Source organism: Blennius ocellaris (genome assembly GCF_963422515.1).
Source record: "Blennius ocellaris genome assembly, chromosome: 13".
Lineage (NCBI taxonomy): Eukaryota > Metazoa > Chordata > Actinopteri > Blenniiformes > Blenniidae > Blennius > Blennius ocellaris.
This window is the reverse complement of record NC_137662.1, coordinates 21228077-21241101: the sequence shown is the minus strand read 5'-3', so window position 1 is coordinate 21241101 and position 13025 is coordinate 21228077. Positions and strand designations below refer to the sequence as shown.

The 13025-nt window shown below is 45.0% G+C and overlaps 1 protein-coding gene across 1 annotated transcript; it reads right to left on the bottom strand.

Moving 5' to 3' along the window:
- Positions 1-1278: 1278 nt before the first annotated feature.
- rgs17 (regulator of G protein signaling 17) lies at positions 1279-6309 on the bottom strand (the record flags this gene model as incomplete). Its single annotated transcript, XM_080507294.1, has 4 exons — positions 1279-1604; positions 2115-2346; positions 2427-2501; positions 6203-6309. The coding sequence occupies 4 exons, from the start codon at positions 6307-6309 to the stop codon at positions 1416-1418; spliced, it is 603 nt and encodes a 200-aa protein (XP_080363420.1). The 3' UTR covers positions 1279-1415.
- Between the last annotated feature and the right edge of the window lie 6716 nt (positions 6310-13025).

Below are 13025 nucleotides of genomic sequence, written 5' to 3'. Positions count from 1 at the left end.
GGAGGAGGAGGAGGAGGAGGAGGAGGAGGAGGAGGAGATGAGAGGTAGGGATTGTTGGACAAACTGTGGTTGCTTTCCAGGAAAAAAAAACAAAAAACAAAAACAAAACTCCAGCAGCACTTGTGCTGCTGTTTCCTCACACGTAAAGGCATTGTGATTTATCTCAGTGAAGAGATTATTATTATTATTTTTTTGTTTAAAGTTCATGAGTAACAATAGATGTAGCTGCCCAACCACAATTGTAGCCCTTACTTCTCCCAGTTAAAGAACTCCAAAGAAGGAAAGTGCTCAGATGGACGTACAGATGGACGGACAGGTAAGGTGGATGGATGGATGGATGGATGGATGGATGGATGGATGGATGGATGGATGGATGGATGGATGGATGGATGGATGGATGGATGGAGGGATGGATGGATGCTGCTGCTTCTGCCGCCGTCAATTAAGAAAAAAAACTGCACCAAGCTTAAAATTGGCAGAAGTCAACTTTTGTTTTGTTTTTTCCCTTCACAGCCACAAAGAGAGCGAGAGAGAGAGAGAGAGAGAGAGAGCGAGAGCGAGAGAGAGAGAGAGCGAGAGCGCTCCCCCTGCCTGAATCCTTCTCCATTTTCAAAGAGAATAAAACAAAAAAACTTGTTGCAGTCCACGGCTTAGAATTGTCAAGCTTGGAGGAAGGAGGGAGAGAAGGAGGGAGAGAAGGAGGGAGAGAAGGCGGGAGAGGGAGAGAGGGACTACTAAGTGTCATGTTTGGACAGTGAAGAAACAAAATCTGGGGAATGGGATCAAACTTAAAGAAGAATGGGTAAGGACAGGGAATAATATAGTGAAGGTTAAAAAAAAAAAAAAAAAGCATGAGGTCTAAATATTACAGTACAGGAACAGTAGGCTTGTCCTTCTTGTGTCTCTCGCTTCCTGTCCACACCGCCTGAGGAGCTTCTTGTCCACAGTGACCCAAACAGCTGGTCGTCGGGTTCCACTGACGGCCACCGACCCGGGCCGGGCCGGGCCGGGCCGGTCAACCCGCGCGTACGGCACAATTTGCTATCAAAACAATCACTGGCCAGCGGTTAATGGTCTCAAACTGACCAATAATCAGCCAGCGAAGGCTGACCTGGCTCCAGTGGACAACTGGATACAAATTGCTTAAAAAAAAAAACATAAATTAAAAAAAGAAAAAAAACAACCAGCTATCATGGATGTCATTCAGTCTGTTCAATCGAAACAGAGGGAGAGATTTTCCTCCCCTCCCCCTCCCCCCCCCCACCTGAAAACCCAGCTTCTGGTACCATAGTAGTATTTGACGTTTAAGTAGTAGTCTTGTTGGCATCCGGTGGCGGCGACGCGCTGCGGAGGAGGAGGAGGAGGAGGAGGTGGTGGTGGTGGGGTGGTGTTGGTGGTGGTGGTGGGGGGGGGGTCTAGGTGTCGAGGCAGGTGCGCCTCCTGCTGGCCAGGAGGTCTCTGTAAACGGAGGAGTTGAGGAAGCGGGGGTAGGAGTCGCGGTGCATCAGGGTGTAGATCTGGAGCTGGGCCTCCTCGTACATCAGGTTGCTCGGCTCCGCCAGGCTCTGGTTGATTCCTTCCCTGACCCTCGAGTCCAGACTCACCTGGGGGGGGGGGTCACAAGAACAAACGCTTCTGTTACGGCGGTCCCGGACAAACCCGTTGCCCCGGAAACGGCAGAAACGCTGAATACAAATGCAGACGGCATGCCGATCCCACAAGTGGCCGCTGTCGGTTGCGTGATACGTTATGATCGTTAACAATGGCGAGTAAACGGACATTCGTATGGACAGAAGACCGGGGTGGGGGGGGTCACGTGTAATTCCAGGTGACTTTCAGCCATAAAACAACAAAATCCCAGGAGATCATGTACTGGGAGTCATGACACTCTGGAGGCAGCCATTGTTGTTATTGTCCATCTACCCCAGCTTTCACCAACGCACAGTCGCAGCGTTTTCCCCGGTTTCCATGGAGACCAAGTCGAATAACAACCGGCCCGACATGAAGCGTTTCTGCCGTTTCCCTCGTAACCGCACGCCGATTCTCAAAACGGCGCCGCGCAAAGAAACTTCCTTGAAATGAAAAAAAAAACAAAACAAAAACAACTCACTCACTTCTTTGGGTGACAGTATGGACACGTAATCTTCGTATATGATCCTGGCCTTCTCGTCCACCACCGGCGGGTTGGTCTCTTTCTTCATCTCTTCGCAGGCCAGCCAGAACAGCAGGTTGTCCTCGCTGTACTCGGACCGCAGGAACTCCCGGAAGATCTCCCGGCCCTCCAGCGAGCGCAGCATCATCTCGAAGCTCCGGGCCCAGGACAGCGCCTCGTCCAGACTGGGGTGTCTGCAGCGGAGACGGAGACGCGGGTGTGGGACAGACAGAACCGGGGGGGTGGGGGTGGGGGGGCGGGGGTGGGGACTCACAGTTCTTCAGCAGCTTCAATACTGTCCAGCTTGGTGCAGGTCTGTCGTTCACTCCTCTCCATCCTGTCTTCATTCCTGCGACAAGAAACGACCGCAGAGACCAAAGTAAATACATTTTCCCTTCATTTGGCAAATGAAGAGTTTCGGTTCGGCTGCATCGGGCAAAGCGGACCAGTGAAAACAGGGTTTGAAGCCATTCGTAGAAATTAAACATTGAGGATCACAAGTTTTAAGAATAAACTGTGATTTTAGTCAGTGGGGACAATAAGAGGCAATTGTTTTTTATTATTACTGATTTTTGTACGCGTGCAGCCTACAATGTTTTAGAATTCGATCAAACATAAAGACTTTTAAAGTCTTTTAAAGAAAAGAAACCACAGTTCAGTTTGTCTTCTGCTTTTCACGGAGGTTCAAGAATGCAGACATATTCTGATTATGCTCAATATACACCATAAAAGATGCAAACACACTATGTGTCCATGCAGGAAATAAACGTCCAGTTTGTGTCCAATAACAATGAAAAAAACAATTAGTAACAGATCTGATAAACAAATGCTCAACCATAACCAATGATATCCAGTAAAAGCCACTGGAAGGAAGAGAAATAAGAGCTTCACGCTCAAAATGTGACTCTTCAGCTCAAGCTAACGCTAAAGCTAACCCTGGAGTCCCACAGGGTTCTGTGTTAGGACCCATACTTTTCACACGATACTGGCACTCAGGTCTTCCTCAATCCAACCACCCAATAACCGACAAAGACACAAAGAACTGCCCCGTGGGGGGAAAAAAGAGCTGGAAACCCATTCGATGTGTATCGTTAACGATTCAGCAGAATCTCGTCGACCCGGGCCGTTAAAAGTTGAATTAACCCATCAAGCGGCTGCATTTGTTTTCCTTGACGTTTCCTCTCAAGGCCGCGTCTTCGTCGTCAGCATCATGAGCGGATCGCCGGCAGAGCTGGACGGCCAAATAAACGGCTGCCAGGACCTTCAATCACTCACATCTCATCTGACGGCGGCGAGTCAGTGACTGTCAGAGAGTTGATGAACCGTTCATCACATTCCCCGGCCGAGCCGTCTCAAACGCACAAACCAAATATCAAAATGTGATGGAAGAGTAGAGGAGGACAGATGAAGGCTATATACACTAGATATACTGTATATACTGTTATTTCTTTGATCACATTTGGTTATTATTTTGGTATTAATACTCTAATACGTCATATTTTATTACTTTATTGCTGACATTTGCCATTTTTTTTATTCAATTCAACATTATTTATATAGCGGTAAATACAACAAAGTTGTTTCAGGGAAGATCTTTGTAGTATTTGTCACGTTTGGTCATTTCTGGTAAACGATTGGTTATCTTTTTGTCATATCTGCAGTAATTCCGGAAAATTTTTTATGGGGGTGAAATTTACTTTTTCGTAACGCATTGCTTGCTCTTTTTGTTTATTTTTGGTCACTTCTGAGAAAAATCGGATTCATTTTAGTGTTTTCTTTCTAGCTAAATGTGGTTATTGTTTTGGAATGTTCGGTTTTGTGACTGTTGCTTGCTTTGCTGGTTTATTTTAGTCTTGCTTGGAATTCTTATGGAAAAATACAGTGTATTTGAGAGGGCTTTTTCTTTTCCAGCAGTAACATTTGCTTATTTTTAGGATAATATTTGGTGAATTTCATTTGCAACGTTGCTTTTTGGGTCTTTTTCAGTAACGTTTGGCTTATTTATTGTAACTTTATGCAACGTTAGCGATGGTTTGTCACTTTTTTGTAACGTTCGCTTGTTCGTCGGTGCAATTTGGCAGAATTTTGACAACATTTGTTCTTTTTTAACGGCAACATGGAGATGAGGATAGTATAGAAGGGCCGTTGCCTCCATTAAGACTTAAGTTTCTTTAAGCAGGGATGTAAAATGAAAGCCACAAGTGAACGCACGCGCGCGCACAGGGTAGACTCGAGAGGCTGCCGTAGCTCAGTCACACTTACCGAGTCCACAAAGCGACACACACATAGCGCCGTCTATTTCCGTCCCACCATGGAGGATCTTTCTTTCCTCTCGATGTCTCTTGTCAAAGTCCCTTTTGTGCGGCGGTAATGGGCTAAGCCGGGCCGCAGCCCCCCGGCGCCCTCACAATACAGCTAAATATACTGTTCTTCACAGCTGTTTTGCATGTGATGTGTGGATGGAAATAGAAAGGCACCCCAGTCAGATAAGGGCCTTGTGTAATGGGCGGGCGGGGAGGGATTAGGAGGGGGCGCGGGGCTGGAGGGGGGGTCAGAATGTAGAGGAGAAACTGTAAATGGCTGATGAACGTTATTTACATAAAGACCTCATCTGTAAAACGCAATAAAAAAAATTTAAAAAAATGAATGAATGGTTTATTTCGGTTACAGTTTCAGTATAAGTACAGTTGATGAATTTTTGTGCATTCAGTTCATGGTACAAGTTCACACACCTGTGATTTTTTTTTTTTCCCCCCCCACACTGTTTCCACAATATACTTGCAACCGAAATGGGTAGAGGCTGAAGCCAAGGCTTATTTTAGCCTATCCCTTAAAAACCCGTGTGGTTACCCAAGACACCAGTGATACAAAAAATATATTCAAATTTTAAAAAAAAGCAACTGGAGAAAAAATAAATAAATAAAAAAAATAAATAAACATAGCAGTCGTAATACGGGAGAAAAAATGAATATGGAAAAAAAACTCCCTTATGATTTACTCTCATCTACACTTAACAGAAAATGAAGGGGCAGGGAAAGTAATTCCCATGTTTCCTCACACAAAGATCTCCGCTGTGCCGCGCGAAGCTTGAGAGATCGAGCTTCCCTGCCTTAGAATAAAAACAAACAAGCGCTGGGTGTGGAAGACGCCGTTTTTTTTTTTTTTGGGCCCGGTTCTGGAGATCGGACGCCGGGGGGGGGGGGGGGAGGGGGTCGGCCTGAGAAACGCGAATCCGAGTCGCAGTCGACAAGCTGCCACCACTTCAGATGAAGTGGCGTGAAAGAAGCAGCACATTCACCATTCACTGCCTGAAAACAATGTTTCATTCAGTGCGAGAGAGGAGCTGCAGCGAGGCCAGCCCGCGGGAGCCAAGAACCGGTTCCCGGTGCGCCGGTGCCTTGCCCGGGGGCACCGCGGTCGAGCCGCCCGCTTCACGATCGACATCGGGGACTATTTAGATAACTACAAATTTCAAATAAAAGTCACCACACCACAATACTGTCGTACAATTTTACACGCAGTTGTTTTTATCGTGACAAAAAAAACAACAACACTGTTTTGCAAATGTTATTTTTAAAATACAATGACGGGAATGCGCCGCAGTTTAAGGCCCCGTTCACTTAAATTTCGCTGCGTTTCAGGCGTCCGTTTCCACGACGACGGTGCTCGCGGCCTTGTTGAAAATTGCCCCAGAGGCGGAACTTTTCGAAAATGCTTCGGACTCTGCAGGAGTCTGCGTACTCGCACGTTGCTAGTGTTTCAACTAAACTCTGGAGTCTCAGCCATAGCCGCCATCTTTTCATTTTCAGGATTTTTTGCATTTACGAGTCGGGTGGCCGGTGTGAAACCATCGGGACTTGCTCAAGCTTGCATGCGTCACATCCTGAGCAGCAGCAGCAGCACACACACACACACACACACACACACACACACACACACACACACACACATATCCTGCAGCTCAACGTGTCAATGGTGCAAAGCAAAAACTTGAGCTTCAACGTTTGAAGGGTTTGAGAGTGGAAGACGGAAGGAGAGGCTTTACAGTACCAGAGACACTTGCAGCAGCCGCACCAGCACAGGCAGCAGGTGTTGGGTCGGGGCTGTCCGGGGGCCTGGGGGGGGGCCTCGATGTGCGCCGCCTGCCTTTTTCTCATCTCCACTCCACTCACACTTCGGGGCTTCGGGCAAAAAGACAAAACGCAGTTAAACACCATTCAAATGTAGAGCGTTAGCTGATCAGAAATGACAAAATTTTAAATTTCTCTCTCTTTTTTTTTTTTTTTTAACTTTCTGCTCAACAACAGTAAATTATATCAGAGCCACACAAAAAAAGAAATATATAAGAAAGTGTGTGTGTGTGAGTGTGTAAGAGAGAAGTCAGGCAGGACAGAGAGGATTCCCTTCCTTCTACGGTACGAGGGTTTTCTGGCATTAGTCCAGGCTTTGCTCGGCTTTGACACATACTACACATGAATTTCAATGCGTTGCAAACAGACTCCACACGACCCACAACAGAGGCAAACACAGCGATTCAAACACATTCAGCGCAAACCATCCCGGGCTACCGCCACACTCTTCAAATCCAACATTTGCAGAGGAGTTGAAGATTTGAATGACGCCTTGAAGACAATGTGATGCAGCTTAAACGTTCTACGGCACTCAAGACTTCAGCACTTTGATTGTAAAGAACCTATTAGACACGTTAGTAATTCAAACTCATGGTCGCGCTGCGTCACCATTTTCACACCATCTATCCTGCAACAGAAAGACCCCCAAAATTTAAGATTGAAACCTGAGGCCTGAGGTTATCAACTCGCAACTTCGACTCAGACCTGCATGTTCAGAGCAGGTTGCAGATTACTGAAGGATCAATTGTTCTCTTGAGATTATGAAGAATTAAAACAACATCCAGCAAGCTAAAAGCAACACTTGCTGCCGCAGTCCAACGCCAAAATAAAATTCCTGACTTGTTAATGCGTGACTTCATAAGATTATACGATATTTACTCATTGGATATTCATTCGGTTGAACCTTAATACAGCTTTTTTTTTTTCAGTTTAGATTTTATATCCAGTTGTTTTGAGGAGTTTCTCTTGAGTGAGGTTTTTTTTTTTGTGTGTGTGTGTGTTGTAATATTCATTCGTCACCGCCGCGGCACAAAGTAGTCCTGCGTTCCATAAATTCGTGTTTCTGCAGTTCTGCCAGGTGAGATCATCAACCTCATTATTCCAGATCCGACCCTGGCGGAGCGAAACAGACTTGGAACGAGCGAAGAACAAAACCATCCCTCGAAGCCTCAGTGACCAGGATTTATTGCTTCATGTCAAAAAGACTGTTCTAAATTCATTTCTCCAGAACCCGCGCACCGATCACCGTCATTTAAGAAACGGGCGGGTCATTCTCCCCAAGGGATCCGATTGGTCAGGAGGCGGGTGCTCTGGCACATTATGGAGAACATAACCTAAACGTAAAGGGACCATCGGGACGCAACGAAAGATTTCAAACTAAAACTCCAGCTTTTCAAAAGTAAAGTTCTTCGACATCACATACGTGAAATCATGTACACTTACCCTATGAACAAAAAAAAAAGTCTTTGTTATTCACACTAAAGCAGTTTCAGTCAAAAAATGTGTAAAAATATAAAAAAGATATTATGCGCTTCCATAACGTCAATGTTAAAAACTGAAAAAACGTGTGGAGGTGGTTCTATATTTGCTTCAACAATCAGCTAGTCCATCCAAAAAAACCAATATTTTTTTATAAACTGTGTAATGTTGAATAAAACCTTCCACGGAACAGGTAAGAGTTTTATCTGTGGCTCGTTCCATTGTCACTTCTATATTAAAGCGAGGGCGCGCTATTGCCTGAGGCTTCCTGTGGCTTTTAAAGAAAGTTTGAATCCTTTATGGACTCAACGGCCTTTGTGGGCGAGCATAGCACCTTTAAACGCTCGAGGGTCCAAATAAAATTACCACTTGCAAGGAACTCATAAACTGCCTGGCATAAGACCATACTGTAGAATCAAGTGATGCCCTTTACCAAGTTTTAACTCGTATTAAGCCACGAGTACAAAATCCGGTCAAGGATAAGATCGAACACCAGGAAACGCGCTAAAACAAAAGACGTACGAAATAATCCCGCCTTCCAGCAGGGACTCCAACTCAACAGTTCGAGGCATTTTAAACTTTATTCCACCAAGAAGCAACTTATCGGACTTCACAAAGCACAACTCTTACCTGTAAAGTCACGGTCCAAATCAAACTCTTAGCAAACATTTCAAATGATCAAAATACCGCCTGCTTCTCCTCCGCTCTGCCTGCACACACGTGATATATATACATATATATATATATATACGCGCCACGGTGATGATTATACAAGGCAGGTCGAGCAAAAACAACAAGCCCGGCATGCAAATGTGACCAGGAAAGCGCCCGTCGCTTATTCGGCACAACAAGGCGGCACCTGTGGTGGAAAACGGTCGGCATGATGTAAACGACAGCGAGGACGTGGCTTTTTGTTCCACTGACAAAAGTGGGGGGGGGGGGGTGTGTCACATTCAGACGAGATGCAAATGTGGACTTAAAATACAAACGCTTACAAAATACGTCAAAATGAAAGAGGCGTTGCTGGTATCCGTTTCTCCGGCAGCAGTTTCGCAAGAATTCAAATGATGCAAGTCATCATATTTTACACATTGCGCAAGGTGAGGAGGAGGAGGGTTTGTGTGCTGAAAATAGTACAAGAGGTGAGCTTGTTTCATGAATGGGAGTCGGCAAAACTACAACGTGGCGTCTGCGTTGACGAGGCGACGGAGACGTCTTCATTTGGACTTGTGTCCATTTTAAGACAGAAAAGCAGCTATTTCATTCGGAGACGTGCCACCAGTGTGACGCAGGGATGTAAAAAAAAATAAAGGGAAGAGTATTATAACACAAGTACAGTTTAATGGCGAGATTTCCTTTGAACTCTCAGAAATCCCACGGTTTTTCCCCCCCATCATTACTGCCTTTTCTTTTTCCGACGGTTCCGTTTGACACCAAGAGGGATGTTGCACAGTTCTGAGGCGCCACTCGAACTTACCATGAATTAGTGATTTCCTAAACACAGGTGAGACGGAGCGGTCATGGCGTGAGGTAACGGGTTGCTGATGGGAGGGCAGGCCGGTCGTCGACGTGGACGAAGGGTCCGCCCGGCGAACCGATCGGCTGCGTGGTCTGCTGGAGGTGAGGGGCGGGGGGGGGGGGGGGGGGGGGGGGGGGGGGGGGCGGGAGCGTCGTTTCACCACGGGGTTACTGGTGTCACCATCCCTGACTGAGCGGCACGTTGGGGGGGCTTCCTCCGACTCGTTTCCTTCCCTTCTCTCGCCGTCGCCTCCTAGGCTTCCTCGCAGCTCGGTGAGAGGGTCCTTGATGGGAGTGGACGGTGCAGGAGGCAGAGGAGGTGCAGCATCTGAAACGCGAGGAGAAAAAGGGTGAGAAAATATTCGGGGGCCAAGAAATACGGTAAAGACGGATAAATGGATTTCACCCGCGTTGTCGCTTTACACCGACAAGCACATTCACACGGGGAACCGAACCTGCAACCTCCACTCCATGGCATATATTACATTTATTACGCATTTTCTAATAGTTTTCCAATAATAATCCGCGTCCCTATATTTGGGAACGACGTCCCAGAAGTGAATTAAGTGTCTCTGGCTTGTTTCAAGTTTTTAAAAAAATGCGTTACTCCAACGGGCCAATCAGAAGTCAAACCCTATAAAGTGTCATCAGGCTTTCAGCCAATCGCAATCAAGGTAGGCCCCTCCCCTTTGACTCCTCCCACAGTCAGGCAGCTCTGCTCTGGCACATGGCACCACGAGAGGAAGTACTTCCTCCTCTTCCCATAGATGGGCGTGTGTGGGCGGAGCCAGTCCAGCTCACACAGACACAGCAGATTCTGAATGCAGCTCCTGTGATCCAATATTCTAATGGCGGAAAAATCAAGGAGAAGTTGGATTTGGGGTAATAAACTTTGAATAAATAAACAAGATTTCCTTCCAACTTCCCCGATTAATTTTGAAAGTTTTCATAGCTTTCTAAAAGAGGAAATGGAGCCTATCTCCAAATTAGAGATCAGCATACACAAGAAAACCTTGTTATGAAGCAATACTCATGTTTGGAAAATTTGGAGTATTTTAATTAATTTGAAGTATCTCTTCATAAGAATTGCGACACAAGCTCAGTTGGGTTCAGTCGACGTTGCCGCGGCGACATGTCCACACAGTCACACGCGCCTCGTTTTGGGCACCTTTGCCTCCCCAAAAAACTTTTCTCTGAACACGAAATGACGGCAGTAATTCCGAAACAGGAGGCGAAGAGCGAATGGACCGAGACATGCTGCCAGTTACACACTCCACTTCTTGGATCTGGTCTTCCAGACAGTCCGCCAGCATTTCACACTGCAAAACTGCACCAAAGTTCCCTGGCAAGTAAAACCGACAACGCACATATTCAAGAAGTTTTCTGGTCCGGCCCAAACCAAGCGGTAAAAATTGGGCTTTCACGTGCACGACGCTGTCTCTTCATCCTGGAGGTCCTACGGTGAGGTTGTACTTGCTATCAGGTATATAGATTAACACAATGACTTTAGGGGGGGTTGGGCGACACAGACGGTCTGTGAAGGCGTTTTCCTTAGGAGTTTAAATTAGGCTTTAGTCACATTCACCCGATCACACACACTCTCTGGGCAGGACGCGGAGGCATTACCTCCATAAGGAGCAATTCGGGATTCAGTCCAAGAACAATTCAACGTGTGAAGAAACCCAAAACCATGCAAGTGGAAGAGGAGCCGCTGATCCGCAGCGACACCCAAAGAAAACTACTGACTAATGTCGTCCAGCAGAAATTCACTGAAACTGTCTTCATCAGTAGCGAAGGTCATCAAGAAACAGGAACGATGGCAGCCTGGAGAACATTTGATATATCCAGTATTCTAGTTCACAGCGTTTGGAAAATAAGAGTCTCGATGTTCCCAATTCTGGGTCCAATGATGAGTGCTGCTGCTGGTCCACGTTGTTCCAACCAACGACTTTATGTTTCTTTCTACTCACAAGCTTTATGGACGTCCCCGGTTTTCTTATACAAAATGCCAATGGGACTCAGAATGGGTTTATTCACTGTGGTAATACTGAGCCCCATTCAACTGTCCTGACCTAAACCCCACGGACACTACGGAGTCTGTTTTCTGATCCTTCAATATATTCAAATATGACACGGCTTGTGTTGATTTTATGAGCTTCAACACTTTACCATTGTAACTTTTTTCTTTTTTTCACACTTTGAAATATCTGTTTGTGTGTAAGCAACCTAAAATATTAAACAAAGGTTTTTAGAGAAACATGAAATAATACAAACATTTATTTTTTAATTTTTCCAATCATTTGAAGTTAATATGATTATTTAATAAATTAAAAAGACTATAGTAGGAAGTTTTCAAAAAGATTATGGTCAATTGAAAAATACATCTTTAGGTTAAAGAAATGACTAAATAAGCCGACATCGGCTTTTTATTGGTTTGTCTTGAAGGCGATTTGCAAATAGTTTGATTTGTGGGGAGTTTCTCTGCTGCAATGTTCCGAGTCTTTACATGGTTGAAAAACGAAGCTGGATCTGTGGCGCGTTGACGTCGAGGCTGATGTTCAGATTAAAAGTGCTTCCTGGAAAACAAACGAACTTTTTGTCGATGCAGCTACAGTTCCTTTTGTACAATTATGAAATATTAAATACATGTTTATTACATGTCCTTATAGTAATAAAAAAAAGAATACTCTGGAGTTTTATTATAGAGTTTAAAACAATATACATTGTATTTTCTGTTATTTAAAGTTATTTCAACGCAGTTTGGAAGAATACCCATTACACCTGTAAAACAATAACTATCTGATCATTTTCTTTAACACTCCATGGGATCAATTGCATTTATACGACGCTCAAACTCTGGAAAACCTTCCTGAAATACCAAAGAACCAATCAGGCTTCTGACTGGCTGGTAGATGTTGTACATTGTAGGAACAGCCAAGAAAAAAAAAAGCTAAAACGTCGGTTTTGCAAACACGTCGGTCGATCACAGTCTGAAAGCAGCACTCAGGGATTGTGTCGCTGGAGCAGGCCTGAAGGCGGCGGAGCCTCCTCGCCTGCCCTCATGCTGTGTGCTCTTCGTACAGGAATTAGTGTTCCAACAACATGTTTACTCATAACAGCAGCTCAGAAGTGTTCACATGTTGACCTCAACCCTGGAGACTCTTTATGCCGTGAATTATCTCGTCTGTTGCAACTTGAGAGGTTAAGCTTCGCAGCCGAGCGACACAAGAACTGAGAAAGAACCATTACAAATGACTACTGTACAAACTTTTTTTTTTTTTTTTTTAATAGCAGCTGTAACGGGCGTTAGTTTTGTATATTATCTTATTTCTACTTTTCTAATACTCTGAGATGTGTGTGTAGCGGCAATCCATCTAATGTCACCTCAGTATAGTACTCAAAAGTGTGACAAAAATGTCAAAATTAAAATGTGAATTTGTGATTTGACAGCATTTGATCTGCGGGAGAAAACTTCAACAATCTGGTTCCTCAAATAAAGGGCGAGGATTTCAAAAGCCTGGAAATGCTGACTGGCATCAACTCAGCATTGTTGAACTTTTTTTTTTTTCCTTCCCTTCTTCCCTTTTTCTTGTCTGGGCTGTGTGAAAAAAACAATGTCATAATCATACAAGTTCACAACAACTTAAGTTGTGTTATTAATAAACATTTGTTGGCGTTTTGAAGACAATCCATACCCTGATTCCAATAATCAAGGTTATTCGTCAACACAAATAGCCCCTTTTGCC